Here is a 27,331-nt window from a genome sequence, read left to right on the forward strand (position 1 = left end):
GGAGCTATGACGACGAGAGCATTTTCACAAAAAGAGTGGGACATCCAGATGATGCTCGCCATTGAGATATATCTCGACACCTTGACTGCTGGCCAAAGATTGCATCTGAAGCTTAAAATCGAGGATAAAAATTGAGATAGTATGACTCCATAACACATTTCAAACTCCAACGATCGGTGCATATACAATGTTAAGATCAATGGACCTCTTCCATCATTTCTTTGATAATTGAACTTACTCCTCTATCCAAATCCAGTTATGAGTCTGGGTGCCTCTTGGGTTATATTCAAGCCGGATCGGATCGCGCCACATTAAGACCCGTGCTCCCTCCGCCTCGCCGAAGTTTATAATTAGTGCCTCATAACTAGATGGTCATCAATTACAGCCACCGTCAGACTAGGCCTCGGGATAAAACCTCAAATTGTTCGCCGCAACGAATCAATTCTCCCTGCTTCCCCTGGTTCCTTTTTTCGAGCTCCTCTAATGGCGGTTGGCTCCCCTTCCTCCCCCGAAAGCCAAGAGCCAAAACTAGACAAATCGGAGCCCGAGAATCCCCAAGCCGCCCCCCAAAATCCTTCCTCTCTCCCCCCTCCCTCCTCCACTCGCGCCTCCGCCGTGGCCGCCGAAAACTCTAGCCCCAATCTCCCTCCAAATTCTAATCCTAACCCTAACCCTAACCTCAATCCAAACCCAGCCGTCGTGATCCCTTCTCCTCCATCAGTTCCAGCCTTCGCCCCGTCGTTCCGGCCCCTGGGTGCTCCTCCTGTCCCCCAGTACTCCATCCCGTTTCCCAGCTTTCGGGGTCCGATGGCTCAAAACCCCAGCATCCAGCCGCCGGGGATCTCGGCCCCGGTCCGGATCATGCTTCCCGGGGCGGTGAGTGGCGCGACGGCCTCTGTTTCGCCCATGCCGCCCGTTGGCGCGTACCAGGTTCCCTCCGGTCAGCTCCCCCACTCCGCCCCGGTGCCCTACGGGCAGGTTCCCAATGGATATATGGGAGTTCCCGCGCCTTCACCGTGGGCTCCGGCAGCGATACCTCCACCTGGTGGGTTTTCTTGAATTGGCGATACCTCTTTAAATTAAATGTCTCTGTTGCTTGCTTTATAAGTAGAAGACGGTTTATTATATGCGATCTGGCTTTAGTATTTATAACTTATGATTATAACTAGCTTTCGTCGTGTGTAATTCAATCTTTTGTTTTTGTTTTTCTTTTTATTTCCTGTTCGCATGAACAATAAGAGATGACAATGGTTGTAATGTGGTAGAGAATGCTAGATGCATTAGGATTCTATTAGTGTTTTCTTTAGGAGTTAATTGGTGATTGTGTTACTGTGTGTTAGTTGTTGGATTTAGTGGGAATGGGTGATGGGGTAAGGAGGAGCATGGGAAAGAGAAGAAAACCTATTGGTTGGTTAGATAAGGGATGCTTTTGATATCGATGACTGGATATTTTCTCCTACAGCATCGTCCTATGGTTCCTGGTGAGAAAGATCGGCAGGCTTCCTCTTGCGGTTCTTAAAAGATCACTTCCACTATATGTTTGGTATGCTTAAATTCTCCTGGTTCCATTGAATATATAGCACCTAGCTGTATTTTGGATATGTTTTGTGTCTTGCAAACTTTTAGTCAGGTATTTGTATGTGGAAAGAAAATTTGACTTTCATTGCTATTTCTACAAATATAGTATGGTACCAGTTTACGAGACCAAAGAACATTTTTTTCCCCTCACGGCTTTCATGGATGCGTAAATTTTTTTTTCAACAGTGGATCATGTTAGCATCTGACTGCTGGTTGCCATAATGTCTCGAGGTACAATAATCTTCTTTGACTGCGTATTATGTACGGCTCTTTATCTTCCTTTACCCAATCATTCTCCTTTTTGTAACTTTGTACTGTTTTGATTTTATAAGAAGCTTAGAAATAGTGATGCCTTCGTAGTGCTGTCACAATTGAATAGTGTATTGCCATGATGTGACCTTGACAAGTCTCACAATTGCTCAAACTCACTCTTACCTGGGATAACTTCAGAAGATTGTGTCCAAGATTGTAGACAAGGTAAGTGCAATTTTACATACTCTAGTTTTATGAAATAGATGCTATTTTTTTTGCATGTCCCCTCAGGTTAGCTGTTCAGCTGGGGATAGTTGCCACACTTATGCTGCGCATCTCTTGTATGCTTATGTTGTGTGGTAACAATGTTTTAATTGTTCTTGTCTATTATTTCCATTTTCCCTTGGTAAAGTAACATGCTTGCTAAGAATGTTTAACTCATTGCTTGGTAAATCTATAGATTCTGTCTGAGAAATTTGCATATATGTTTTTTGTGTTTCTGCAGGGGTGCCCCGTTATCCTGCACCATACCCAACTATGATTCGTCCTGGTTTTCCTCCACGCCCAATTCCACCAATTGGCATGATACCCCAACTTCCACGACCTCCTGTTACTGGGATTCGTGGTGTTCCTCCTATTGTTACCCCTGTGGTCAGGCCAGTTGTCCCTGTTGTTGCACCAACAGAAAAGCCCCAAACCACAGCTTATGTTGGCAAGATTGCACTCACAGTAGATGATGAGTTTCTATTGTCTCTTCTTCGGGTGAGTTTATTTCTTACTACTATATGTTGCAGAAATAAATGTGTCATATAGTTTTGTTGTTTTGACGTGTGATTTTTATTTCTTTTTTTCTTCAAGCTTTGTGGACCAGTGAAGAGTTGGAAACGTGCTCAAGATCCCTCTAATGGAACTCCTAAGGGCTTTGGGTTTTGTGAATTTGAGTCTGCTGAAGGAGTTCTTCGAGCATTGCGCTTGTTGAGTAATTTGAACATCGATGGACAAGAGCTGATGGTATGGTTGTCCTCTTACTTTATTTTCAGATGTCATTTTTGAATGCTGATGAAATGTGCGAAAAACTATTTTCAAGAAAAAGCTCATTTGATCTACCAAGAATCAAATTTGTCATATCAATTTGTTGTATTGGTTCTTTCAAGCTCTATATGCAGTACGGATGCATGGTTCTATTCTTGGTACACCATCTAATTTAGAAGGCACGCCGGTCCCCTCTTTCCACCGCCCCCCTTCCTCTTTTCTTCGAAAAAAAAGGAGCAATTTGTCTAGGGAAAAATTTGATTTTGTAATTGGGCTAAAATGAATTAAATGACTGTGCTTTTTTTATTGTTATTTAGTTTGGTCCATATATTTATCGTGATTGCCCTTGTCAGTTTTCAAACATGGATTTTTTCATCTAATATGCAGATGACAATAAGATGAGAGCTGAGTCTTTTAGTATGTTTTTTTTTTTTTTTTTTGTTGGTGATTTCATTGGGTTATTGCGGTGTTTTGAACAGTGCTTTATTTTTCACAAGCATTGTTGGCTGTTTAATGCATTGCTTCTCATACAAGACAAAAAATATAAGGCTAGGACTTTATAACTCTGGTCTGTTACATTTGGACATGCTAATTCCTATGTGGTTTGCAATTTTTGTGCATCATATGCTCCCCAATTTTGATCATGGACTAAAATTTTCTCCTTTTCAGCTAAAAGTTGACCAAGCAACCAGGGAATATCTTGAGCTATATGTTGAAAAGAAAACTGAACAAGAAAAGCTCAAAGAAACTGAAGCTGGAGCTGCTGATAAAGAAAGTGAAAGTACAGCCGGTGTTGAAAAGCAAGAGCCTCCAGAGCCAGCTGTAGAAGAAAAGGGAAAGGATTCAGAAGATTCCAGGGATAAAGAAAATGAAGAGAACATCCAGAAATTTGGTATTGTTACAGATGAAGATCATCAGGCTGATAGAGATGCCCTTGAGAAACTAACAGATATGATAGAGGAAAGATTAAAGACTAAACCTCTGCCTCCTCCGCTACCACCAGCACAGACCCCTGCTGTTGGTTCTGCTAAGTCAAATTCTGAAGGTGTTTCAAGATCGGGGGATGGGTATTCAGACATGGGTATTATGAAAAGAGGTAAATTAATTTTTTATTTTTTTAAAATAATAATTTGGCACACTACTTTGATTGCATTGCTGTGCTGTTGTAACATATTGTATTCTTATTGTTGAAGATGCTGCTGAAGATAAGAATGATGATGAGACAACAAGTGAAAATAAGCCAGCAACTGATTACCACAAGCATGAGACTGGCTCACCTGATAAGAGCAGGAAGCATGATAGTAAGATCAAAGATCGAGATAGGGAGCGTGATTTGAAACGGGAGAAGGAAAGGGAACTGGAGAGATATGAGCGGGAACGAGAGCGAGAGAGAGTTAGGAGGGAGAGGGAAAGAGAGCTGAAGTTGAGAGAGGCTGAGCGATTGTATAAAGAACATCTTAAGGAGTGGGAAGCTAGAGAAAAAAAGAAAGAGTACCAGCGGCAGTACGAGAAGGAACGAGAGAAGGAAAGGGAACGGGAACGCCGCAGAGAGATCCTGAAGCAGGAAGATGACAGTGATGATGATGATGATGATTCAAGGAAAAGAAGGTGTAGGAGCAGCACGCTTGAGGAGAAGAGGAGAAAGAGACGGAGGGAGAAGGACGATGACTTGGCTGATAAATTAAAAGAGGAGGAACAAATTGCCGAAGCAAAGAAGAGGGCAATTGAGGAGCAGCCACCTAAAGATGATATGGAGCCTCCTATTGATATGATTACCGAGAATGAAAAACCTGTGATGCAGGAAAGAAAAACTGCTGAAGGTGCACAGATTTCTCCAGACCAGGCTTATGAAAGCATTTCTGGTAATGGTGATACCCCTGGTAAGTTTATTGGACATTTGTTATGGCATGGATTGCTCTTCACTGGCTTATTTTCTTATTATGTCATATGGATGTTCATTGTTACAGGTGACAGAATCTACGGAAACAGCAGTGGTGATGAACTGACTATGGGATTGGCTGCAGCAACAGACATGAAGCAGACTAACAATGCTCCAACTAGAAAGCTGGGGTTTGGTCTTATAGGTTCAGGGAAACGAACAACCGTACTATCTGTTTTTCATGAAGAGGATGATGAAGATGTAGATGAGAAAAAGATGAGACCTCTTGTGCCCCTCGATTATTCTACTGAGGAAATGCAGGCTGTCCAGACTAATGCTTCTGGGGCACCTGCAAATCTGGTAGCTGCTGCTGAATTGAAAAAGGCTGAAATAAAAAAGGAAAGAAGTAGAAGATCTAGTGACAGATTTAGTCAGAGAGAGCGAGATAGAAACAATGATGAGAGTACCCATGGCGAGGATGGGAGCAAGGAGAAGAGGCCTGATCGGCAAAGGGTACGAGAAGATAAGTTGAAAACGGAAAACAAGAAGCTTTTGGATGCAAAACAGTTGATTGACATGATCCCAAAGACTAAAGAAGAACTATTTGTTTACAAAATTAATTGGGATATATATGACAAGGTGAGGAAACTTTTCCTTTGTTCTGCTGCAATTATCATCGTTTTCCTTTTATTAACATCTGTTGCATATGAAATCAGAATAATTAGTCAGTGCACCTATTATGTGTTTGAGGTACCTTCATGCATTATTATTAGTTAACAATGCTAATTTGTTCATGCAGAGTTTGCCTTTGTTGGTATTTGGTAGGTTCCATCTACAATTTTCTTAGAAAAATGAGAGGTTCAGAATGGTAACTTCGTGAAAAATAATATGTCAAATAACTAAGCTGGAAATTCCTGATCATAGAATTTATACATTTTGTTTCGGATGCTTATATTTGTTTATTATGCTTTCTAATGCCTTAATTTTAACAGCATGAGTTGCATGAGAGAATGAGACCATGGATTTCAAAGAAAATAACTGAATTTCTTGGAGAGGAGGAAGCAACACTGGTTGACTACATTGTGTCCTGTATCAGAGATCACATGCAGGCAACGAAGTTGCTAGAACTGCTTTTATCTATATTGGATGATGAGGCAGAAATGTTTGTCCTCAAGATGTGGAGGATGTTAATTTTCGAAATCAAGAGAGTTGAGACAGGTCTACAGTTGAAACCAAGGGTCTAACTGCCAGGTTGCATTTCCTTTCATTGTCTTACTTATCTTTTTCGTGCATTATTTTTCTATGTCAAAGTTATTGTTATAGTATTGTAGAGAACAGAAATTATAAATAGCCATTTCCACTGAGTGCTTGTTTCTGTGGTCATCAATCTCAATACATCACATACCAGGATTTATGCCTGATTGGTGAAGGATCCATATTTGTTCTCTGGTTGCTTTGACCTGCCATTCTCAATATCATCTCGGAGATGATCATGAAGGGCCTTTTTGTGCATTTGAGGTTCAGATTTTGCAGTGCTTCTGTGAAAAAAGAAGAGCGCTTTGTTGTGAGAGGACAAGTCTTAACCTTTTATTTATTTCAATCTTGCCACACAGATGGCAGACCAGTGGAAGTCCATATCTGATTGGTTTGTTTAGGCACGTGTTGACTAAATTGTGTATATCTAGTGTTTGGAAGGAGAAGCCTTGATCAGAGCCGTATGGATAATAGTACAGACTCACGGGTGCCCATATTTAGGTTAATTTTGGGAGGACATGAATCATAACACTTCCGAACTATTTTATACGTGAAACTAGATTAATTTCTGTTGCAATTTAATGTTTTTCTCAGAAGTGATCAGTGTTATTGGACATTTCTTGCACATTGAGAACTTGCTAATCAACTCTGATGTAACATTCTATGTATGTCTTCATGATTGCAGATAGAGCATCTGCTAGTTCATCAGTTACCGCATGGATGTTTGCAAGTGGTGGGAACTTCAACTATTTCATTCGTTACCCGAGGCAAAATAAATGGTCATGGAAAAAAACCTATGCGGCAGTTGTAAATGATTTTCGTCCTTTTTGTTTGTTTGTTTAGAATGATTTTACCCATTGTTGTAACTCGTAAGCCAAGTCAGGTCACTCGAGTTCCCTCTATCTTGTATCTTTTATATGATTGTGGCATGTGAGCGACAATTCACAGAAAAAAAGGATCGATGTTTTGAGTCCTATAGTGCTATTGCTCCAAGGGGTGGACCTGAATATGAGAAATGTTCGGTCATCAAGACCTCAGGTTTCAAGTATCATGCGTTACAAGTCAGAAAGGTGGACCTGAATATGAGAGAGATTCGATCATTAAGGCTTCAGGTTTCAACTATCGTGCGTTGCACGCGCGATGATCATCAATCGGTTATATGCAAATTATCCTTTGTTGGCATGGAAAGCCAAATATGTAAGATTTAGGGGGATGCTCTTAACATCTACTTTTTAGTACCGCTAATTTTGTATCGCACCATAGAGATGAATATTCTGCTGCTGTGGCGCCTTGTGAAACCATTTGGCCCTCGACCAATTGTGCATGCTCTACCGATACTCTTCAATATTCCTTGCTGTTACTGTTTTACATCGCTTTAGAAATTATTGCATACAAATGTCATGGAGCTAGAAACTAGCATAAACGTTAATGTAGGATATCATGTTTTATATTAATTGTTGTCCTGTTTCTCCTACCTAATAAAGAAAAACGATACCATGTAAATGAACGAAGTTCTCATGACTATGCATTAAATCTTTTCACGTTATTTTCTGTTTCTTATTTAAATTTTGTGAACTGAATTCACTATACTTTTATTGATGAACCAGCTATGCTATGGGGTTCCTATGGCCTATGTAGACCTGATCATCCGCTTCTGTTAATTTGTATCTGGATCTCTCATGGTGTACTAGTTGCACTTGATAGGGGTGTTTTTCCTTTTTCAGTGGAAATAGCAGTTAGAATGCTCCTTTCATCCCACCCAGAATTATTTGAGTTCCTTTTTAATCAATTCTCAGGCCCGAACGTGTGTTTTTCTATGGTTTAAATTGTCTCGCTGAAAGTGTGACTAGGTACTTCCATTTTCTGAAGTTCCGTTGTTTTCTTCGCTTGTACAATTGGCAGTGATTCGTTGTCCGATACCATACCAAGGTTATTTAAAAAAGTTTCTAATCATGCAAATTATGTGAAAGATGCTTTTGGACTTTTTGTGCGCGTACACCTTTTCTGTCGCATGTCTATCCATGTATTTTCTTCTGCTTTTAAGAAGAATTATATGTGGTGCAATGATCTACGATCGGAGACCGCATCATCTTGTATTCTTTTAGTTGAGCCTTCAAGCTGCCTAAATTGATTTAGGTCTGGTTTGGGGCAAATTGAAACCGTGTACGATTGACCGATGGCTAAATGGCCGATGGTATTGATGGTTTTGGTTATTTTCAGTTGACATCAAACGGGTCACTAATTTAGCGATACCGATCAAACGTTCCCCCGCCCTCAACCAAAATAAATAAATATAAATAAAAAATCTTCGTTTTATATAACTTGTGTCGATATAGGGATAAATGTTGAGCCCTCTTGAGTATGAAGAACGGATTTAGTAAATTTGAATGTCAGTCCGAAGCTTATTCATCTTTGTCACTAGCTGCTGTTATGTTTGTGAGTGTGGAAGTTAGAAAGCTCGTTTATTAGTTCCGTAGGAGAGGAAGTATTTAATGGCTAGTTCTAATCTTAGGAATCCATTAAAGCGCATCCTCTGGAAAGGTTCACTACCATTTGCCTGCTACATGGCTATACAAATTGTCACAAAAACTTAAGGAGTCTGGCCATCTAAGGCCCAACTTTTGATAAGGCTCAACCTAATTACAGTTCAATAAATTCCATGAATATGGACCTTAGGGCCCATTTATTTATGGGTAAAAAATTTATTTAAAAATTTATATTTTTCTAGGTACATATTTTTTAGCTAATATTTAGATAGAAAATAATTTATTCATATTCTTTTATGCATGAAAAAGTGGCTTCGAAATCTATTACTCATGTTCTTTTGCGTTACTGCTTTTCTGAGTAAGTTGTTAAAATTTATCCATATTTTTCATAATATCTTTTATGCTTTTTAGGTTTGAAGAAAGTGGATGACTGAGTTATTAGATATTGAACGACGGAAACATTGAAAATGAAGATAGAAGATAGGGTATTTTAAAAATTATATTAAATGCCTATTTACTGGCTGATGGAAAATTGATTTAGTCACCCTCTAGATAGATAAGATTTTTTCTCCATTTCATGGATAAATGCTATCCATAAAAAATACTTATCTATCTTAAAAAATATGAAAATATGGGCAAATTGGTCAATAAAAAAATTGATTAACTTTTTTGTGATATTTACTCACAAAAAAATAAGCCCTTAATGAGAAATCTAGTGGGTCAATATATCTAAGAGAGAGAGAGAGAGAGAGAGAGAGAGATCAATGAAAATAGACTTTTAAGTTCAAGCTCTCCACAAAAACTATATTTTTTTCATCGCATGTATTAAATAGGTAACTAAAACATAATAATTTGTACTAATGAAGAAAGGAAATTTATTTTTTCAATTAAAGCCTAGGCAGATTCCCAACATTAATCCATTTGATTTGCACAATGGATGGTTTGGAAGTTCATATTCGTAGGAAAAGATGGAAACGTTAAATATATGCATAATGCATGCACAATAAAAACATATACATCTTGCAAAAGGAAATAGATTTCGTATCTTGGTGATTATTCCATGTTCTTCTAGTAGATTCAGCAGTGTTTCATGATGTTTTCAGACCAAGAAGTACCCATATTAGATCCGGTGTAGTTTTCTGACCAAACGATGCTTCAAAAAAAAAAAAAAAAAAAAAAAAAAAAAAAAAAAAACTCAGACCAAATGTTGTGCCCCCTGACATGCAAGCATTTGCTTGGATTCAACAAAGGCTAGAATGAGGGCATACCAGATTTTGCTGCATTTTTGCTCTTGCACTTTGATTTCATTAATATGAACAGGGGCTCATTAAGAGATTGAAAATTTTTACAATAAAAACAAAAGTAGATTGCCAAGCTGCATTTTATGGCATATGTTTATGGGTGAATTGAGGTCAATCTATATACACAACTTCATTAGTAGTGGTGTTAGAATAGTATTATATAGTACTAATTTGGTTTTAAAATTGTTGCAATAATAGAATATTAATTTTGGATATTTTTTTAATGGTATATTTTGATATTATTATTTGAATAGAACATTAGAAATTTTATTATAAATTATTAATTAGTTCATTAATTATTTTTTTGCTGAACTACTATGATGTTGACATTCTCCTTCCCAGCAAACACAGATCCAAGATATTCCCTTCAGGGACCATTTTTTCCCAGCATAATTTATTAATCAAAGTCAAGTTAGATGAGGTAGGCTCAATTAGTAGCCTTTTTATTCAACAAATTAGATGCACAACTTTTCTCCAAAAAGTTCCATGTATAACAGCTTTATGTTATGATTGTTATATGACCATAAAAATTTTGCTGGAAAGATAAAACCAAAATAAGAATATCCACATTGCATAGCTTTTCAATCTTGTCCAGTTGCAAGGCAAGACAATCCCTTTCCTTTCCTTGGATACTAAGCAAAAGCAAGCCAAACGCGCTAAATCAAGCATAAGTTCCTTCGTCAGCCAGTGTCCAAACCCTGTTGCAATCCCTTTCGTATCTTAAAATCAACTCCACTCCACCTACTACATAGGGAATGCCAAAATCTCCCACTCCAGCATGCCAAAACCGTGTCTCCATCTCCCTGTGCTCCATCCATCCCCATTCTCAATTATTTCAAATTCATTCATGTCCATTTCATGCTTTCTTCCTTCCGTATCTCTACCAAATCCACCTCCATCTTTATTTAAACTCCTCCAGAATAGGTACATTCATATGAATCAAAAAAATAAAATATATACATAAAAAATTGAAGTCCATAACATGTATCACACCCTTCATGCCTAACCAAATTTTTAAGAAAATAGTAGTGCCACGGCAATCGCATTGCAGCTTTTCTGCAAATTATTTAAGTAACTTCATCCAATCCAAAGTTTGAAATCCATACCATCTGAAAGCAAAACCTACCACTGCCAACCACTTGCACCGCGTCATTCATTTATAAAAGGGACATGTTGAAGAAGCTCGGGAGGAGACTTAGTAGGCTCTCCAGCCATATAATCTCCCAAATCCTCCAGAAAAAGAAGCGACGCCCCAGACCTCCTTCCCCAATCCCAGTTCCACTCCCTTCTCCCTCTCCTCCTCCATCCCCTCCCAAGATGCCTCACCACCCCAAGTATCCTCCCGCCCCCTTCCTCTTCCCAAAAGCCCAATCCACCGTCCTCCCTGACCCCTCCCCATTCTTTTCCCCTCGACTTCTCTCCTCCCCTCTCCCCACCAACTCCTTCTTCCAAAACTTCGTCCTCAAGAACGGAGACCAGCCTGAGTACATCCACCCTTATCTCATCAAATCTCTCAACTCCTCTCTCTCCATCTCTTTCCCTTCTCGCTTCGCCACACCTGCTTACATCTACCAGACCTTCAACGCCGATCTCACCATCTCCTCCCCCTCCTCCGATTCCTCCAAAAACCACATCATCTCTTCTTGCGATGATCTCAGCGTGACCCTCGACCTCCCTCCCTCCCTCCGCTTCTTCCTCGTCCGCGGCAGCCCCTTCGTCACGTGCTCCACCCTCGCCGGCCCCGCCCCCATCTCCATCTCCACCATCCACGCCATCCTCTCCGTCGTCTCCAACGCTTCCTCCACCAAGCACACCTTCCGTCTCAACAGCGACCAGACCTTCCTCTGCTACTCCTCCTCCCCGCTCTACCTCACCCAATCCAACGTCTCCCTGCTCACCGCCCAGAATTTCTCCGGCGTCATCCGGATCGCGTTCCTCCCGGATCCCAGCTATGAATCCGTTCTCGATCGGTTCTCCGCCTGCTACCCGGTATCCGGCGACGCTTCCTTTTCTCGACCCTTCTGTTTGGAGTACAAGTGGGAGACGAAGGGGTGGGGTGATCTCCTCCTCCTCGCCCACCCCCTCCATCTCCGCCTCCTCTCGCTTGATGATTCGTGCGTCACCGTCTTGAGAGATTTCAAGTACCGGAGCATCGACGGGGAGCTCGTCGGCGTGGTCGGAGACTCGTGGGTCTTGAAAACCGAACCTACCTCGGTCACATGGCATTCGATCAAGGGCGCGAGCGAGGACGGCTATCCGGAGATCAACTCCGCCCTGTCCAAGGACGTCGGCGCTCTGAGTTCGATCGCCACTACTTCGTCATACTTTTACGGGAAGGCCATCGCCCGTGCTGCCCGTCTGGCTCTGATCGCGGAAGAGACCTGTTTCCCGGACGTCATTCCGGCGGTGCAGTCCTTCTTGAGGGACTCCATCACGCCGTGGTTGGATGGGAGCTTCGGCGGGAATGCCTTCCTCTATGATCCCAAATGGGGTGGCCTCGTCACCAAGCAGGGGTCGGTGGACTCCGGTGCGGATTTTGGATTTGGAGTTTTCAATGATCACCATTACCACTTGGGTTACTTCCTCTATGCGATAGCGGTGTTGGCGAAGCTCGATCCGGCTTGGGGGAGGAAGTACAGGCGACAAGCTTATGCCTTGGTGGCGGATTTCATGACCCTGTCTCGGAAGCCGGAAGCCAATTATACCCGATTGAGGTGCTTCGATCTATGGTTGCTGCATTCTTGGGCAGGAGGGCTGACTGAATTCGCCGATGGACGGAACCAGGAGAGCACAAGTGAGGCGGTGAATGCTTACTATGCGGCTGCTCTGATGGGATTGAGCTATGGAGACAGTCATCTTGTGGCCATCGGGTCGACGCTGGCGGCATTCGAGATCCGAGCAGCGGAGACTTGGTGGCATGTGAGGGAGGGAGAAGGCATGTATGAGGATGATTTCAGTAGGGAGAATAGAGTGGTTGGAGTGTTGTGGGCTAACAAGAGAGATAGCGGGCTGTGGTTTGCTCCTGCCGAGTGGAGGGAATGCAGGATGGGGATTCAGGTCTTGCCGTTGTTGCCTATAACTGAGGTTTTATTCCGTGATGTTAGGTTTGTGAAGGAGTTGGTGGATTGGACGTTGCCAGCTTTGGGAAGGGAAGGGGTTACGGAAGCGTGGAAGGGGTTTGTTTATGCCATGGAAGGGGTCTATGACAAGGAGTCAGCATTGGCGAAGGTGAGGGCTCTGAATGGGTTTGATGATGGTAACTCGCTCTCGAATTTGCTGTGGTGGATTCACAGCAGGGATGAAGATGAGGAGGGAGTTGTGGGATGGGTGAGAGGCTGCTGGTTCGAAAAGTATTGCCATTGAAGAAGAATCTCATTTTTTTTTGCTGCTGCTCTGCTATTAGTTCTCCTGGGATTCAGCTGCCATGGGAACAAGCAGAAGGTTATCAAAAGACATGAGAGCAGGATATCATGAAATGTGACAAGAAGCTTGAACAACAAAGAAAGGAGGGCTTTCAAATGTTGAAGACAGAATAAGCTTGTTTCTGGTTTAGCAAATATTGATATAGAGAGAGTCTTACAACAGTTTATTTATTTATTTGCATATGTTTAATTTTAGAAACCAAAAAAAAAACAAAAAAAACAAAAAAGCTGATACAATAGATGCCAAAGATTTATTTGGTTATGTTATACAATATGATGTAAAGCTTGCTTGCATGAGTTGTGATCACAGGTTCGGTAGTTTTCGTGGTGCAAAAGATTGGGTCTGGGAGTTGTGACTTGTGGGTTTTATGAATTATTGTTGTTTGATCATCAGGAATTTCTTCTCCCCTTCTCTTTTTCCTTTTCTCAAATCTCAATACATGGGCTAAGACTCATTCGTCTTTATTCTTTCCTGGTTTTGGTCTCTGCTCCTCAATACTGCATTCAACTGATTAATTAATTAGAGTGCAGATCGCATGAAGCTACAGTCCTCATCTTATACAAGTGTCTGAAAAGTTTTTGCAGAATTTTAATTTCAGATAAACAGAGACATAGCATGAACCTAGATGTTATAATATATTCTTAGTTATTTTGCTTTGTGTTGGCCTGTAAACACCCTTTGGATTGTGCCTCCATTATTTTAAACTCAAAATATAAAAATTAAGATACTGAATATTGAAAAATAAATGTAGCGCATGTCAAATATCATTGCTTGATGTAAAGATGTTATTTCACTTGTCTAGTCTCAATTTCAGTTTATCATCTGCACCAATAGTTGGTATTTCTGGTGCATATTAAGATTGGAGGATCAATCAAGGGACAATAGAGTATATATTATCATTTTTTCTTTCTTCATGTTTGATCATGTTTATCTTTTCTTTGTTTTCTATGTCTTAGCACTATTGGTCACCCTTAGCTCTATTGGTCACCTACAACGGTCTTATAAAGTGCTTGGTTTGTCTACAAAATGTTGGTTTCAGCCAGTTCATTGCAAACTTAAATTTCTTTTCAAACATTAAAATAATTTCACTGAATACTTAGAATTTAATATGATAATCAAATGTAGTACGACCCAACATGTATATAGTCTCCTAAAAATAATATGAGAACGACAAAAAAAGAAACAAAATTTCATTCAACTGATTTCTGTCAAAAAAAAAAAAAACTTTATTCAATTAATGAAAGATATGCAAGCCTTTTTAGTTTGAGATTCATGGATTCCTTGCTGATCTTGTAGTTTGAGGCCATGAAATAGAAAGCAGAATAAGTCTATGTGTCATTTTCTTGTTTTACAAATATCTTCATTTCAGCTATACATTCAGCTATATGATTTCCTCCCTTAATCAAAGCAACCGGAGAGCTTATAAGGTTTATTATATATTTAGAGACCACCTATTCACATATTATATATTTTTATTTCATATTTTGACCTATGGCATTTCTACAGACCTTTGCACTAGCCAATTGGTTGGTGGAGATAGCATGGAGAGTCAATTTGAAGAACTGGTACAAAACCCTGATATTATAATTGCAACTCCTGGCTCATGCATCGTTTGTCAGAGGTTTAGGGAGTGTTTGCTGAAGCTGACTGCCTATTTGGCATGGGCTTCTGAACAGTCTACAAATTCTTTCACAGTTACTTTTCAGTGCATCCTTGCCAAAAGTCCTTGCTGAGTTTGCCATGGCTGGTCTGTGTGATCCACAGCTAGTGCAGCTAGATTTGGAGACTAAAATTAGTGGAGATCTTAAGCTGACCTTCTTCACATTACAGCATGAAGAGAAGCTTGAGCGAGAATATAATTTCTGATCAGTAGGCTTTGATTTTTCTTTCAACAAAGCATCACATGGAGTTTCTAAACATTCTTTTCAGAGAAGAGGGTATTGATCATTCCATTTCTTATGGGTCTATGTATCAGGATGCTTGAAAAGTTCATCTTTCAGAATTCAGAGCAAGGAAGACGATGTTGCCAATAATGACAGATGCTGCTGCAAGGGGCTAAGATATTGCTTTGCTTGATAATGTGGTAAGTTGGGACTTTCTTTCAAAGCCTAAAATTTTTGTTCATAAAGTGGGATGAGCAGGTCGGACAGTTTGAACAGGCACTACTTATTCATTTGTCGATCTGTGGATATGCCTTATCTGTTAGATCTTCATCTATTTCTTTCGAAGCCTCTTAGATGTGCTCCAACAGAGGTATGTGAAAGTTGAACAGGCAATTGCTAATGAAGAAACTGTAGGAGGTGCTTGCTCCAGCCAATGATAGGACTTGTTTCAGATAGAGTTCATGAGATTTTTAATGGATCCAACTGATTTTTTGGCATAGAGTTGTACTAATGTATTTCACTTATATTCAAAGACCAAGCCTTTTACCTTCAAGAGAACTTTTTAGAAAAGCAAAGGATTTACCTTGTGAAGGTCTGCGCCCAATTTTTATAAGTTCAGCGGGATGCAATGAATTGACAGCACTTGCATTTTCTGAAACTTTAAAAGCACTTAAGCTAGTGCCATTTGAGTCAACGATGCTTTTATTGTTGATTTGTGCCTTCTTTCTTGATTGTGTTGTATTAGGCATCCTAATTGCTCATACTTGGTTTTTTTCCCAGTTCTTTTTGATTTGATTATTAGTGAAAGGAACGAAATTGGCTTCTTGTTGTCTTGGTTAATGACTAACATCTTATTCTTGTTCAATTGAATGCTTGACAGACCAAAGCAGACCATTTTAGAGGCTAAAGGGGAAAATCACTGATAATGCGACTTTCTTTGATTGCTGTTGCATTATCTAAGATTTGTTTGTTCCAAAGCTGCTTCTTTTGCTCTATGTTACGTGGTTCTACCTGTATGTTGGCACCAGATTTGCAGCCTCAGTGTCACTGCTTATATTTTATTTTCTGTTTTGTACTATTATTATTTTGTCATCGTCATTATTGTCAACATTATAAAATCAAATTAAAATCAGTAAACAAAGATCTTGAGATCCTCTAGATTTTTATTTAATTCAAAAATTTCCAGGGATAAATGCCTCTCTCTTCTTGTATTTTGTGATTTTTTGTGGTTTCATTTGTACATCATGTGGACAAGTGATGTATGCCTACATGGTTATGATATATGCTGACTCTGCCTTTTTATGCTCATGCTTTTCAAAGCTGGAATAATGTGGTAGGATGAGGTTGAAACATGTTGTAACATTGGTTTTAAAATAAGATACATGTATATCTCATCAAACGACACTAGAAATCCTGTTCCACACTTTATTCTGTTAAATATGAGGATGAATCCCAATGAGATATATACCTGCCACTGCTTTCTTGTTGAATAGAGCTGTGCCACCATCTCAGTATGGCCGGCGAGTGATAACAAGTGGGCTAGTTTTAATACTTTTCATATATCTTTTTCGAAGAAAGATCTAGTTTGTAAAACTCTTTATGGTAAAAATTTAAGTTTTCATTAGTTCAGGGGGGTAGAATGGTATGAGACAAGCGAGGTACCAACCAATAGTCAGAGTATCGTAATCCAGGACATATCATGAGTACTAATTCCTGGGAGATTTCACATTTTTTGAGTGCAGGGATGTAACAGCCTCACTCTCTAACCTTCCAAGCGCAATGCTAAATGCTTCGATTGGTGCTCTGACTATATCAATTGTTAATCAGTTATGATTCAAGAATCTTAGTGATTAAATGCTAATGAGTCCACATATATAATTACTACTATAAGTTTTGTGCTGAATGGACCGATTTTGACTGCCTACCTAGCTATAAAGCCATCCTTCAAGCACAGTCATCAGATTTCTTGCACTCAGGTGTTTTCTTAATATCAATGTGTCGACAGTACAATGTGCCTTAAGCTAACACATTTCTATATGAATTATAAAAAGAGAGAAGGTAACACATTCCAATCTGCAGAATTCTGAAAATGACTGAAAAATTCTTACCCTGTGCCTTTTGCAAATACTGCTACCCTCTTTCTATGTCCCATCTCTGTTGGTTGGGACCGGACAAGCACCTCTCTGAGAGGTATGACCTTGTCCCATTTGTGTGTATTTAGAGTCCAACAGGCACTTCCCATTGTCTACACCGCGATAGATAAGTGAAAAAGAAAAAGCTAAACGAAAAGCCTCTGCTCTTTAAAGAAGCCAAGAGCTGAATGGTTCCCAACCAGAAAAAGTACTCCTTATAGTATGGTCTGCACGGATTGATGCTACTTTTTCTTTAAAAAAAAGGATATTATATATCCTCTGGGCACGCTTTTATAGCTCTGGTGTCGACAACTGCACTTCGATACATAATCCATAATTTGATTGTTCCAAAGGGACCACCAACCAGAGTGTCTGCATTAGAATTTAAGAGGAAATATATATCTATCTGAAAAATGATTTGTCTTGGAAATATGAAGCCTGAATTAGTTTGGGTGCCTTTGTTTCAAAGATGATCACATATAAATCCCTGCCCAACTTCCATCACCCCCCTTAGAAAGCAAAAATATTGGTAGGTAAGCCATCAATCATTTGAAATAATAAATTATATATTATATTTTTCTAAAAATAAAATAATTCAAGTATTATCCCCGTCGACCACACTGGAAAATAACATCTCTCAGAGTTTCAAACACAAACTCCTTCCAAATAGAGGATCATTTATCATTACGTCCTAGATTTCAGCATATGTTGGCTATTTCATTATCATAATGGTATATTTAGAACTATTCCGTGGGACTAACAGCAATGACTGCGTTTTTTTTCCTTTTCCCACATTGGCAAGGCCAGAACTGAGGTAGGTACTGATCTAAAGTGACTTTTGTAATTAAACTAATTGGCACTTACAATAGTAGTACCTGCTAAACAGCTGATTTGAGCAAAAATTATGATATTGGTCGGCTATGGAGCATGAAGAGTCTAATGGATTAGGTATTTTGATATATTGGCAAGGTATCCAGAATGTGGATGTAGTGGCAATTAGTGCGTAGAAGCCTTAGGAAAGGGGATTCTTTTGAGATTTTTTCCTCCTAGTATGATGAGTCTTTCAACCATTTTTCTTCCTCTTTTCATCCAAAACCATACTATAGTGTGTATTTGAAACTTTAACATGGTACTTAACTTTTTTAACAATGCCATGGTAATGTGCCCCCACTAGATTTCAAATCCTTGGACCTGTCCCAAGGTGGAGAGGTGCCAACTTGCAATCCTATGAGCGTGAGAGAGAGAGAGAGAGAGAGAGAGCCCCTTAAACTTGGCAAGGAACTTGTACCTTCGACAAGGTCACGGCACCGGGGAAAAGAGAGGGGAGGACTGGCTCCTGCTCCCACTTCTATCATCCTCCAATATCTAAAAAGCATCCTACTTATATGCTTGCTTTTTCCCATCAACCGTATCAAACTTTTGAGTTCCCAACACCCTTCCACCCATCTCCTTTTGCTCTCAAAAGTGAAGGACACCAATCCCCTTCGACCCAAAAGATGCCACCATCCCTTCGCTTTTAAGATTTTTTTTTTTTAAAAAAAAGGAATGGCTATAATTTTTTTGGTTTCATCTCTTTGTTATTCATATTTTAGGCGATAGGCTTGAATCTCTCTTTTTCTTTTGTTGTGCGCGTGCGTGTGTGGTGAGAGAAATGTCAACATCCTTTCGACGTTAATTGTTAGATTTAATTAACAAAGTAGCCTTGAGAAAAGTCTGAGGTGCTGACTCAGCCTGCATTAGCCTCCAAATAAGCCACCTCACAGGTTAATTTTACACCCAAATCAGCTTGGCATATTATGCTGTGCATCATGCCATGTGATGCGTATCAACTATATTAGTGATGATGTATGCCATTAGAGAAGTTATCTGACGCAAATTGCACATTTACACTATGCCCGATCAATTAATAAATTAAAAATATATTTGATTTGTGATCGAAATGGATTTGAATAGAAATCAGAATAGCTATATATTCTAATATATGTTGTTTGTGACCAAAATTGGAATAGGAATCGCAATGAAAATGAAACTTCCCTCAACTAAAAGGTCCGAATGGAAACCACTTATTTTTATTTCCATCTCCATTCTAAAGTCTAACTCTCTCAACCAAACATGTCCTAAAATCCAAGAAAGAAAGACAGAGAGGATTACCCAAGTCAGAATATGGTGATAAAGGTGCCCGAAAGATTTTGTTTTCATGCCCTCTCAGGTTGGTCCTAATACAGTATCTGGCTTTTTTTCTCACAGGTATCTGGTGCATAGGCTGCATAGCATGCAAAGTTTTGGTGCAGGAGAAAAGAGGAAACATGCAGCTTTCCACTTTGTCAGGTGAGGAAAGTTGTGTTCAAATTCCATTCATTATTTCATTGTTCTGCTGCCGGCCTGAGCGCATCAAAGTCAATTTCGAGAAAATTGAGGCCTCACATCAAATGAACACCATACACATTCCCACGTAAAATGCAGATGAGTTATGCAAAGAATATATTATCATGCCAAGATGTTATGTTTATGCTGTCATAAAAATTTACAAAAAATAGAGTCGTCACTCATCGGATGCCGGTGATGTCAGTTCGGCCCATCTCGATTCCTATCTTGCCAAGCTTTCTCCAATTTTAGCTCTTGGAAAAGGAAAAGGGCATAAGCACACAATTCTTGGGTATAAATTAAAAGATATTTAATACATGTTGGTCACCCTGCACCTGCAATTACTATCCATAATTGTAGGGCTTGAAGTCTTTGTTTCCAATCTCAGCTTCTCTTTATCATAGTGATGTTTTAATTGCAATCAAAGTGACTTCCAAAACCCAAATTGTGGACCTTGGAGTTTCAACTTTCAACTGGAGGTGGATGCCAGTTCGTAAGACCAACCATAATGAGTTATAGGGAGAGTGCACTTCTCCAATTTCGTAGTGGTTCGTACTGTAGGAAATGCAAGGCGCATCAGGGCTTGGCCTGCCAGGGAAATGCTGAGTTCTGTTGCTTTATATGCTGAACCCCTACAAGTTTGTGCAATATATCATCCCATTAGAAGTATAGGAGAGAAGCAAATGATGTGACATTACTAACTGGGGCAGTGGGTGGAAGCACTTCTCTTGCAGGCCTTGTTGCTGGCACCGAAATGGTGCGTCCACCAGCCAGCCAAAGAAATTTAGACATTGTTGCATTATATAGTTTAAGATGTGCATATAAAAGTTAGATCAGATAACAATAAGAATAGAGTAGCTCTTTATCTTCCTGGATTCCAGGTAGGGATAGAGACTTGTTATGACCTGAAACTTTGTTATTTTGTTGGAGGAGAGGAGACGCATGAACTTCTTTATCTATATAAAATATATTGGAATAGTCTACTATTTTTTTTTGTCAGACAACTGGAAACAGAGGCAGCATATACACTACAAGAAATTTGATTTTTTGCGACGAAATTTTAGCGACGAAATATTTTTCATTGCAAAAAAGTAGGCTTTTACAACAAAATTTAAATTTCGTCCCAAAAATTAGGTATTTGCGACGAAAAAAATTGCGTTGCAAAAAGTTATATCTTTTGCAACGATTTTTTTTTTTTTGTTACTAGAAGTTCATTTTTAGCGACGAAATTTTTTTTCGTTGCAAAAAATATTTTTTTTGGCGATGAAATATTTTTTTTCGTAGTTAAAAATTTATTTTTTGCGACAAAAAAAAATTTTATCGCCAAAAAATTATATTTTTTACTACGAAATTGATTTTTCGTTGCTAAAAAAAAGACTTTTGCGACCAATTTTATTTATATTTAGCGACGAAACTATTGCGTCGCTAAATTTTATTTTATTAAAAATTTTTTGAATATTTTGCGACGAAAATTTAAATTTCGTTGCTAGAATTGATTTTTAGCGACGAAAGTTTTTTCATCGCAAAAATTTTTTTTTTTGACGACGGAAAAATTTTTCGTTGCTAAATTTTTTTTTGCGACGAAAATAGTTACGTCGCCAAAAATTGAATTTTTAGCGACGAAATATTTGTTTCGTTGCGAGAAACTTGATTTCCCGATCATTTGCGACGAAATTAAATTTTCGTTGCCAAAAATTAATTATTTGCGACGAAAATATTTTTGTTGCAAAAAATAAATTTTTTCGTGACAGAATATTTATTTTTAGCAACGAATTTATTTCGTCGCTAAATATTTTTTAATTAAAAATAAAACCTTTGATATTCTGCCCTAATTGAAAAAACCCGCTTGATCTTCCTCCCGGCCCGATCTTCGCCGCGGTCATCCAAATCTTCTCCCTCCCCGATCTCCGGCGACAGTCGTCGTTCCCCGGTCGCCGGTCGTCCTTCCCGGTAAGTCCTCTCCCTCCCCGCCACCATCCTCTCTCTCTCTCCCTCCCCACCGCCGTCGAGCCCTCCCTCCCCGCCACCGTCGCCGCTCGAGCCCGCCCCCCGTCGCTGATCGAGCCCACCTCCCAGCTTGCCGGCCATCTCCCTCCCACCTCGCCACCCTCTCCTCCGCGCACCGAATCCTCCCTCTTCTCTGCCTCCTTCTCTCCGGTTCCCTCCAATCCGTCGAAACCCTAACCCTCCAATCCATAAAACGAAGGTGGCGGCCACCTCTCCTCCCTCCCTTTCCTCCTCCTTCCATACTTTCCTCCTATTCTTCCTCGCCGACCGCCGCCGAAATGACTACCTCCTCCTCCTATTCTTCCTCGCCGGCCAAGGATAAGGCCCTCGTCGCCTCCAAATCCCTCCTCCACATCACCACCCCCGACAAGCCTGACGCCGTCCTCGCCTTCCTCCGCCGCCACGCCGGCCTCTCCCTCCCTTTCTCAGTCTGTCTGGTTTTTTTGTTTTCGTAGGGCCGTCGCAGCCGCCGCCGCGTCGCCACCGGGCCGCCACCGCCGCGTCGCCGCCGGGCCGCCACCGCCGCGCCACCGCCGGGCCGCCACCGTCGGTTGCCGCGGATTGTCACCATCACTGCTCACGATTGAAGGTGAAACCAATTTTTTAATTTATATATTTTTTTAATTTTTTTTAATAAATTTTAGTCATTAAAAATAATTATTTATTATTTTAGTAATTAGATATAATGTTAGATATAATTATTTGTTTGATATAATTAATTTTAATCATGATTTAAAAATATTTTTAAAATATTTTTTTTAATAATAATATATTAATTGTAGCATAAAAAATTTATAAGCCTTAGAATTTTCGTTCGAGGATAGCGTGCAAAAACCAATATTTTTTTTATGAAAAAAATATTGGTGCTTTACACACTATTCTCGAATTGTCCTCGTGGACAGTTTGGGCACGTGAATGAATTTAATATTGCAACACATGTGTTTCTATATCGCAGAGTTTTGTCGGTATTTTCGATCATATTCTCTGGATACATAGCACAATTTTAATGCTTGTGTATCTGGAGAACTGCGTCGAAATGCTGCCGAAATTTTTTTGGTATACAAGACATGTATTGCAATATTAAATTCTTACGTTCCTGAATGGAATAGGACCATCACCCTATAGGTAGGAGATATAAGGCGTTAGTCAACTATTATTATATAAAATTGATTGTATAGTTTGCATCATAAATATGTAGGTATGGTGATACTGGATCGCAGCAGGTTTGTTTGATGACAGATGATACGATTTTGGATACCGTCCTCGGGCGGCAGCTAGGATCTGGTCATAGCATGCGGTCCAAAAAATCATGCAGTTCGTCATCCGGCCGGTCTGATGATGCATCGGTGCCAGAGGCAGTTAGGATATCCATGAGCATGATGCAAGATCAGATTAGTTACTGGATGAATCGTAGTCAGACGCTCGAGAGGATCGTAGCTGCGGTGGCGGGACGGCTCGGTATTGATGCTTCTGAGTTAGCACCTCTACAGTCACATGATGCCGCCTCTGCACCACCATCGCGACATGTATCGGGTCAGGGATCGACGTCTGGAGGAGGGAACGAGGTCAATGAGTCAGATCATACTTAGTTTGTACTTATTTTAAATTTAAAATGATGTATGGAATTATATTTTTGTATATGACAAAGATGGTTATGAAATTTTTTATTATTTGAAATTGGTCTTTTGACTTAGAATATTTTTATTGTGTTAACATACTGTTTATTTAAAATATGTTTGATCAGATAATTTGTATTTGAGCAGGTTTTTTTGAAAAATTAATAAAAATTTTATTTTTTATCCAAAATTTATTTTAGCGACGAAATATTAATTTCGTCGCAAAAAAATTTATAAACCCAAAAAAGTAAAACATTTATTATTCATTGCGACGAAATTTTTTATTTCGTTGCTATTTTTGCGACGAAAGTCTTAGTTTCGTCGCTAAAAATTATAACTTTTTGCGACGAAATTTTTATTTCATCGCAATTATGGCGACGAATATTTTTATTTCGTCGTCCTTATAGCGATGAAATTATTATTTCGTCGCCATTATAGCGACGAAATTTTTTTTTCGTCGCAATTTTTGCGACGAAATTATTTCGTTGCTATTTTTGCGACGAAAAAAAAGTTTCGTAGCTAAAAATTTAAACTTTTTGCGACGAAATTTTTATTTCGTTGCAATTATAGCGACGAAATTATTATTTCGTCGCCATTATAGCGACGAAATTTTTTATTTCGTCACCTTTTTAGCGACGAAATTTTTTTTTCGTCGCAATTATAGCGACGAACATTTTTTTCGTCGCAATTTTTGCGACGAAATTTTTGCGACAAATTATTTTGCGACGAAATCCGTCGCTAAGTTTTGCGACGAAATTCATTTTCGTCGCAAAAAATAAGAAAAATTTTTTTTTAATCAAAATATTTAGCGACGAAATTTTTTTTCGTTGCAATTTTAGCGACGAAAATTTAAGCTCTTGCGACAAAATATTTTCGTCGCTAATACAGTACATAACTTCGTCGTCTGGATTTACTATTTTTTACGACGAAATAAAATATTTTCGTCGCTAAGGTCTTTTGCTACGAGGCTTTCTCTACAAATTTTTAGCGACGATATATTTCGTCGCAAATATTTTTAGCGATGAAAATAAGATTTTTAGCGACGAAAAAATTTCTTCGCAAAAAATCAAATTTCTTGTAGTGATAGTTTTATCTCTTCACTGAATTCGAGGTTCGATCGATAAAAAAATAAATGAGATCAACAGTGTTCCTATTAGAACAATTTCCTGAGGCTTGTTACAACTTATTAAGTTTTTTGCCATGTATGTGTCAATTGATGATAGAACTAACGATTCAGTAATTGTAGATTTGATATTTTTTTTTTTACTAAATCGAATTTATCAAACCAATCTAGAATAACTACATCAGTAAAAATTAGCAAATAAGATATTAAAAAATTCAGTTGAAACATCGAACAAAGCTGTCCATAGAATAGATTTGATAAATCTTTCGTGGATGCATTGCAAGCACCCCATAATACGTTTTCTGAGTATATTGACCCTATTTTTTACAGAGTTTAATACTTTTTTTTTTTTTTCCATTCTTTTGGGAATCTTTTCTTTTCGACTATGTTTTCCTGTTTAAATTTGATGGATAAGTCCACTACGAAAAGGGAACCTTTTTCCCCTCCCTTTTTTTTTTTTTTTTTTTGCTGATCCAAGGGGAGATTATATTCGGTGGAACTCGTTGGGGAGGTGCTCCCCCCACCACCTCATCCAAGTATACGCGGAGTGGCCGCGGAGGATAAAATGTCGTTCAGTGCTGTGCTCCTCTTTTTTGCTTTATTTTGGTTTCTTTTGTCAAAGGAAAAACGGATGGCTGCGATTCATGTAACAGAATATTGGGATAAATCTGTGCTTGTCTTAGCCAGGACAAATCCAGAACAGTCATTATGATGAGTGATAGGTTTCTATCCTAGAACTTTGCTAATGGCAAGGTTCCATTTCTCACTAAAGATCTTCCTTTTTAAGGCAAGATTTGTCGGGGTATTCCCATGTTTCTCTTCCTTTATCCAGAAAATTCCCGGATGTGGGAAGCAAAAATTAGTTCCTTTTAATGTAGGGTTTCCGTGTCCGTTTATGCAGCATCCACAAGATGAGGACCGGACTTGAATATGTACCTAGTAGTACGTGTGTTAGGTCCAGGTCAAACTTCGAGTTTGGTATCTAATATAGATCCGTCATAGGTGTTCAAATTGTAACTCTTGCATGGATATCTAAAAACTTCTTCAGTCTTCTACGTCTTTCTCTTTTTGTCTTCAACATTTTTTCTTCCCTTTGTATTTGATGTGGCATCAAATAAGTATGGGGATGTGGTACGAGCAAATTCGTCCGGCTCACAATCAATATGGCAGCATTCTTGCCAACGAGACCATCGAACTAAGCAAATCTGAAGCAGCTGACCTCCAAGGTCGGATCTTCCAACTCAGCCAAGCAACTGCTTAGTTTGGCACCAAGCTGATCAGAGCCTCTCGCCTCGAACAATGGCTAAAGATATGCTTCTCTCATTGTTCTGGAGTTAAAGCTTCGAAGCCACTCATCCGAATAGCGACAATACGTTCCACCATAGTTATTGCACACTCTCAAGCCATAACAACATGATCTTAGATGATAATGGCTAGATCTCATATGTTTATAGCGGAATCTCAGATGGTTATGGCATGATTTTCAATGGCTAGAGTGCGATCTTTTGGGCTTATGTATTCTTTAGGTATAAATAAACCCAGAGGTCCTCAAAGAAAGGTAATCATCTAATCACAACTAGAATGACACTTTATCTCTCAGATTTTCCTTTCATTCTTATATAAAAAAAATTTCTCTCTAACTAAAGCATTGGAAGGGCCTATCTGAGTAAAGCTCTAACGAGTTCTTTGGCTATCTTGTAAATTTATAAAAACAATCTATGTCAGCTGTTTGTGGATCGATAATAATAGAGTAGCACCGTCTATGAGAAGTAGATGAAAAGTCATATTGCCAAGAAGAAGGAACCTCTCCAATATATCTCCTATTAGATCTTAGGGATCTCCTATCCGACTCAAGATTCTTCGGAAGAGAAAACTCTAAGGGAGTCCCATCTCCCTCAGTCATAGCTGTGGACTTTGCCACTACAACCATTTTTCAAAGTGTCAATAAATTATAGAGTAGTTCAACTAGTTCTAACAACAAGTTCAAGCCCTAAATGATCTAGTTAGGAGCCTGATCTCGAAGAGGAAGCTCTAAACAGTAGAGTGACCTTGAGCCTAGTCGGATTGGTGACTAGGGCCTAATTGGAGAGACAATCAATCTCATCATTTGTGGTCCCCATAAAACAACAGAGAAGCTCTTACTCGGCAAACAAATAGAGACAGTTATAGGGAAGCTCTAATGCGGTACAAGACTTGCTCATAAAAAGGGACAACAGTCTCGGGAGGAGTTGGAGATCTCAATCTAACTTGTCGGCTCAATGAAATGAATGAGCATCTAGCCCAAATTATAGAGGGGGTGAAAGAAAGAAGGGTGGACACTTTGAAAGAGTCTCTTCTCAATAATATACTAGCCTTCATTAAGCAAATTATGACGAAACCTCTTCCCTTAAGATTCAAGATGCCTAAAATAAAGATGTACAATGATGGACCTTGTTGATCATATGGAGTCTTTAAGGTGCTCATGCTACCACATAGAGCTTCTGGTGCTATCATGTATTGTGCTTTTGTAGCCGCCTTGAAAATCACTCAAACATGATATTCTAGACTTTAGGCATGCTCAATCAGCTCATTCGATTAGTTGAGCTAAAGGTTCGTTGCACACCTACGATTAGCAGTACATGGCCTTTTGTTCAATGAAGTATGGATATCGTGAATCTTTTTCTCCTGGCTATGAGCAAAAGAAATTTCTAACCGTGGTTGGCAACGTATGCCTTATTCCATCAAGAGAAATTGAAGATTTCTTTATTTTAATAAACCAAAGTTTCATTGATAGACATCCTTTTCAAAGTTAAAAATATATAGTTTGACTCCACGGTAGCAGTCTCACATTAGATTCACATTATGGTATTCTTCGGCACACCTTCAGCATTAATTTTTAGATATTTTATTTTCTTATTTTCATAAATATATGAGGCATATTTAGGTAAGATTGATCAGATTTAGGCTCAGATTCGATCAGATTAAAACTGAATAATGAAAGTCTAATATCAATGATTGAAAC

At 39.2% G+C, this 27,331-nt stretch overlaps 2 protein-coding genes and 1 pseudogene across 13 annotated transcripts; all 3 read left to right on the top strand.

The window, feature by feature from the left end:
* The first annotated feature begins 382 nt into the window (after nucleotides 1-382).
* Nucleotides 383-6,969, top strand: LOC105050579 (RNA-binding motif protein 25). 12 transcript variants are annotated; one of them, XM_073261942.1, is made up of 11 exons: nucleotides 779-1,045; nucleotides 1,463-1,543; nucleotides 1,685-1,809; nucleotides 1,911-2,189; nucleotides 2,336-2,592; nucleotides 2,689-2,841; nucleotides 3,532-3,958; nucleotides 4,056-4,742; nucleotides 4,830-5,380; nucleotides 5,734-5,992; nucleotides 6,681-6,969. In XM_073261942.1, the coding sequence occupies exons 4-10, from the start codon at nucleotides 2,156-2,158 to the stop codon at nucleotides 5,983-5,985; spliced, it is 2,361 nt and encodes a 786-aa protein (XP_073118043.1). In that variant the 5' UTR covers nucleotides 779-1,045; nucleotides 1,463-1,543; nucleotides 1,685-1,809; nucleotides 1,911-2,155; the 3' UTR covers nucleotides 5,986-5,992; nucleotides 6,681-6,969. The 12 variants fall into 12 exon arrangements, with proteins under 12 accessions (XP_073118035.1, XP_073118043.1, XP_073118040.1 ...); XM_073261939.1 differs by having other exon boundaries at nucleotides 1,765-1,809; XM_073261943.1 differs by having other exon boundaries at nucleotides 1,765-1,809; nucleotides 1,958-2,189.
* A 3,968-nt stretch (nucleotides 6,970-10,937) lies between these two features.
* Nucleotides 10,938-13,379, top strand: LOC140859690 (glucan endo-1,3-beta-D-glucosidase). The gene has a single exon (XM_073261947.1). The coding sequence runs from the start codon at nucleotides 10,953-10,955 to the stop codon at nucleotides 13,143-13,145; it is 2,193 nt and encodes a 730-aa protein (XP_073118048.1). The 5' UTR covers nucleotides 10,938-10,952; the 3' UTR covers nucleotides 13,146-13,379.
* A 372-nt stretch (nucleotides 13,380-13,751) lies between these two features.
* Nucleotides 13,752-16,615, top strand: LOC105050578 (DEAD-box ATP-dependent RNA helicase 29-like; annotated as a pseudogene).
* Nucleotides 16,616-27,331: the final 10,716 nt, after the last annotated feature.

The sequence above is a fragment of the Elaeis guineensis genome, chromosome 8, assembly GCF_000442705.2.
Source record: "Elaeis guineensis isolate ETL-2024a chromosome 8, EG11, whole genome shotgun sequence".
NCBI lineage: Eukaryota > Viridiplantae > Streptophyta > Magnoliopsida > Arecales > Arecaceae > Elaeis > Elaeis guineensis.

Excerpts from the sequence above, each read along its gene's own strand:
- LOC105050579 (XM_073261934.1), top strand. The coding sequence starts at position 484 with ATGGCGGTTGGCTCCCCTTCCTCCCCCGAAAGCCAAGAGCCAAAACTA. Across the intron at positions 2,593-2,688 it reads TTCTATTGTCTCTTCTTCGG|CTTTGTGGACCAGTGAAGAG; the intron begins GTGAGTTTATTT and ends TTTTTCTTCAAG. Across the intron at positions 2,842-3,531 it reads TCGATGGACAAGAGCTGATG|CTAAAAGTTGACCAAGCAAC; the intron begins GTATGGTTGTCC and ends TCTCCTTTTCAG.
- LOC140859690 (XM_073261947.1), top strand. The coding sequence starts at position 10,953 with ATGTTGAAGAAGCTCGGGAGGAGACTTAGTAGGCTCTCCAGCCATATA.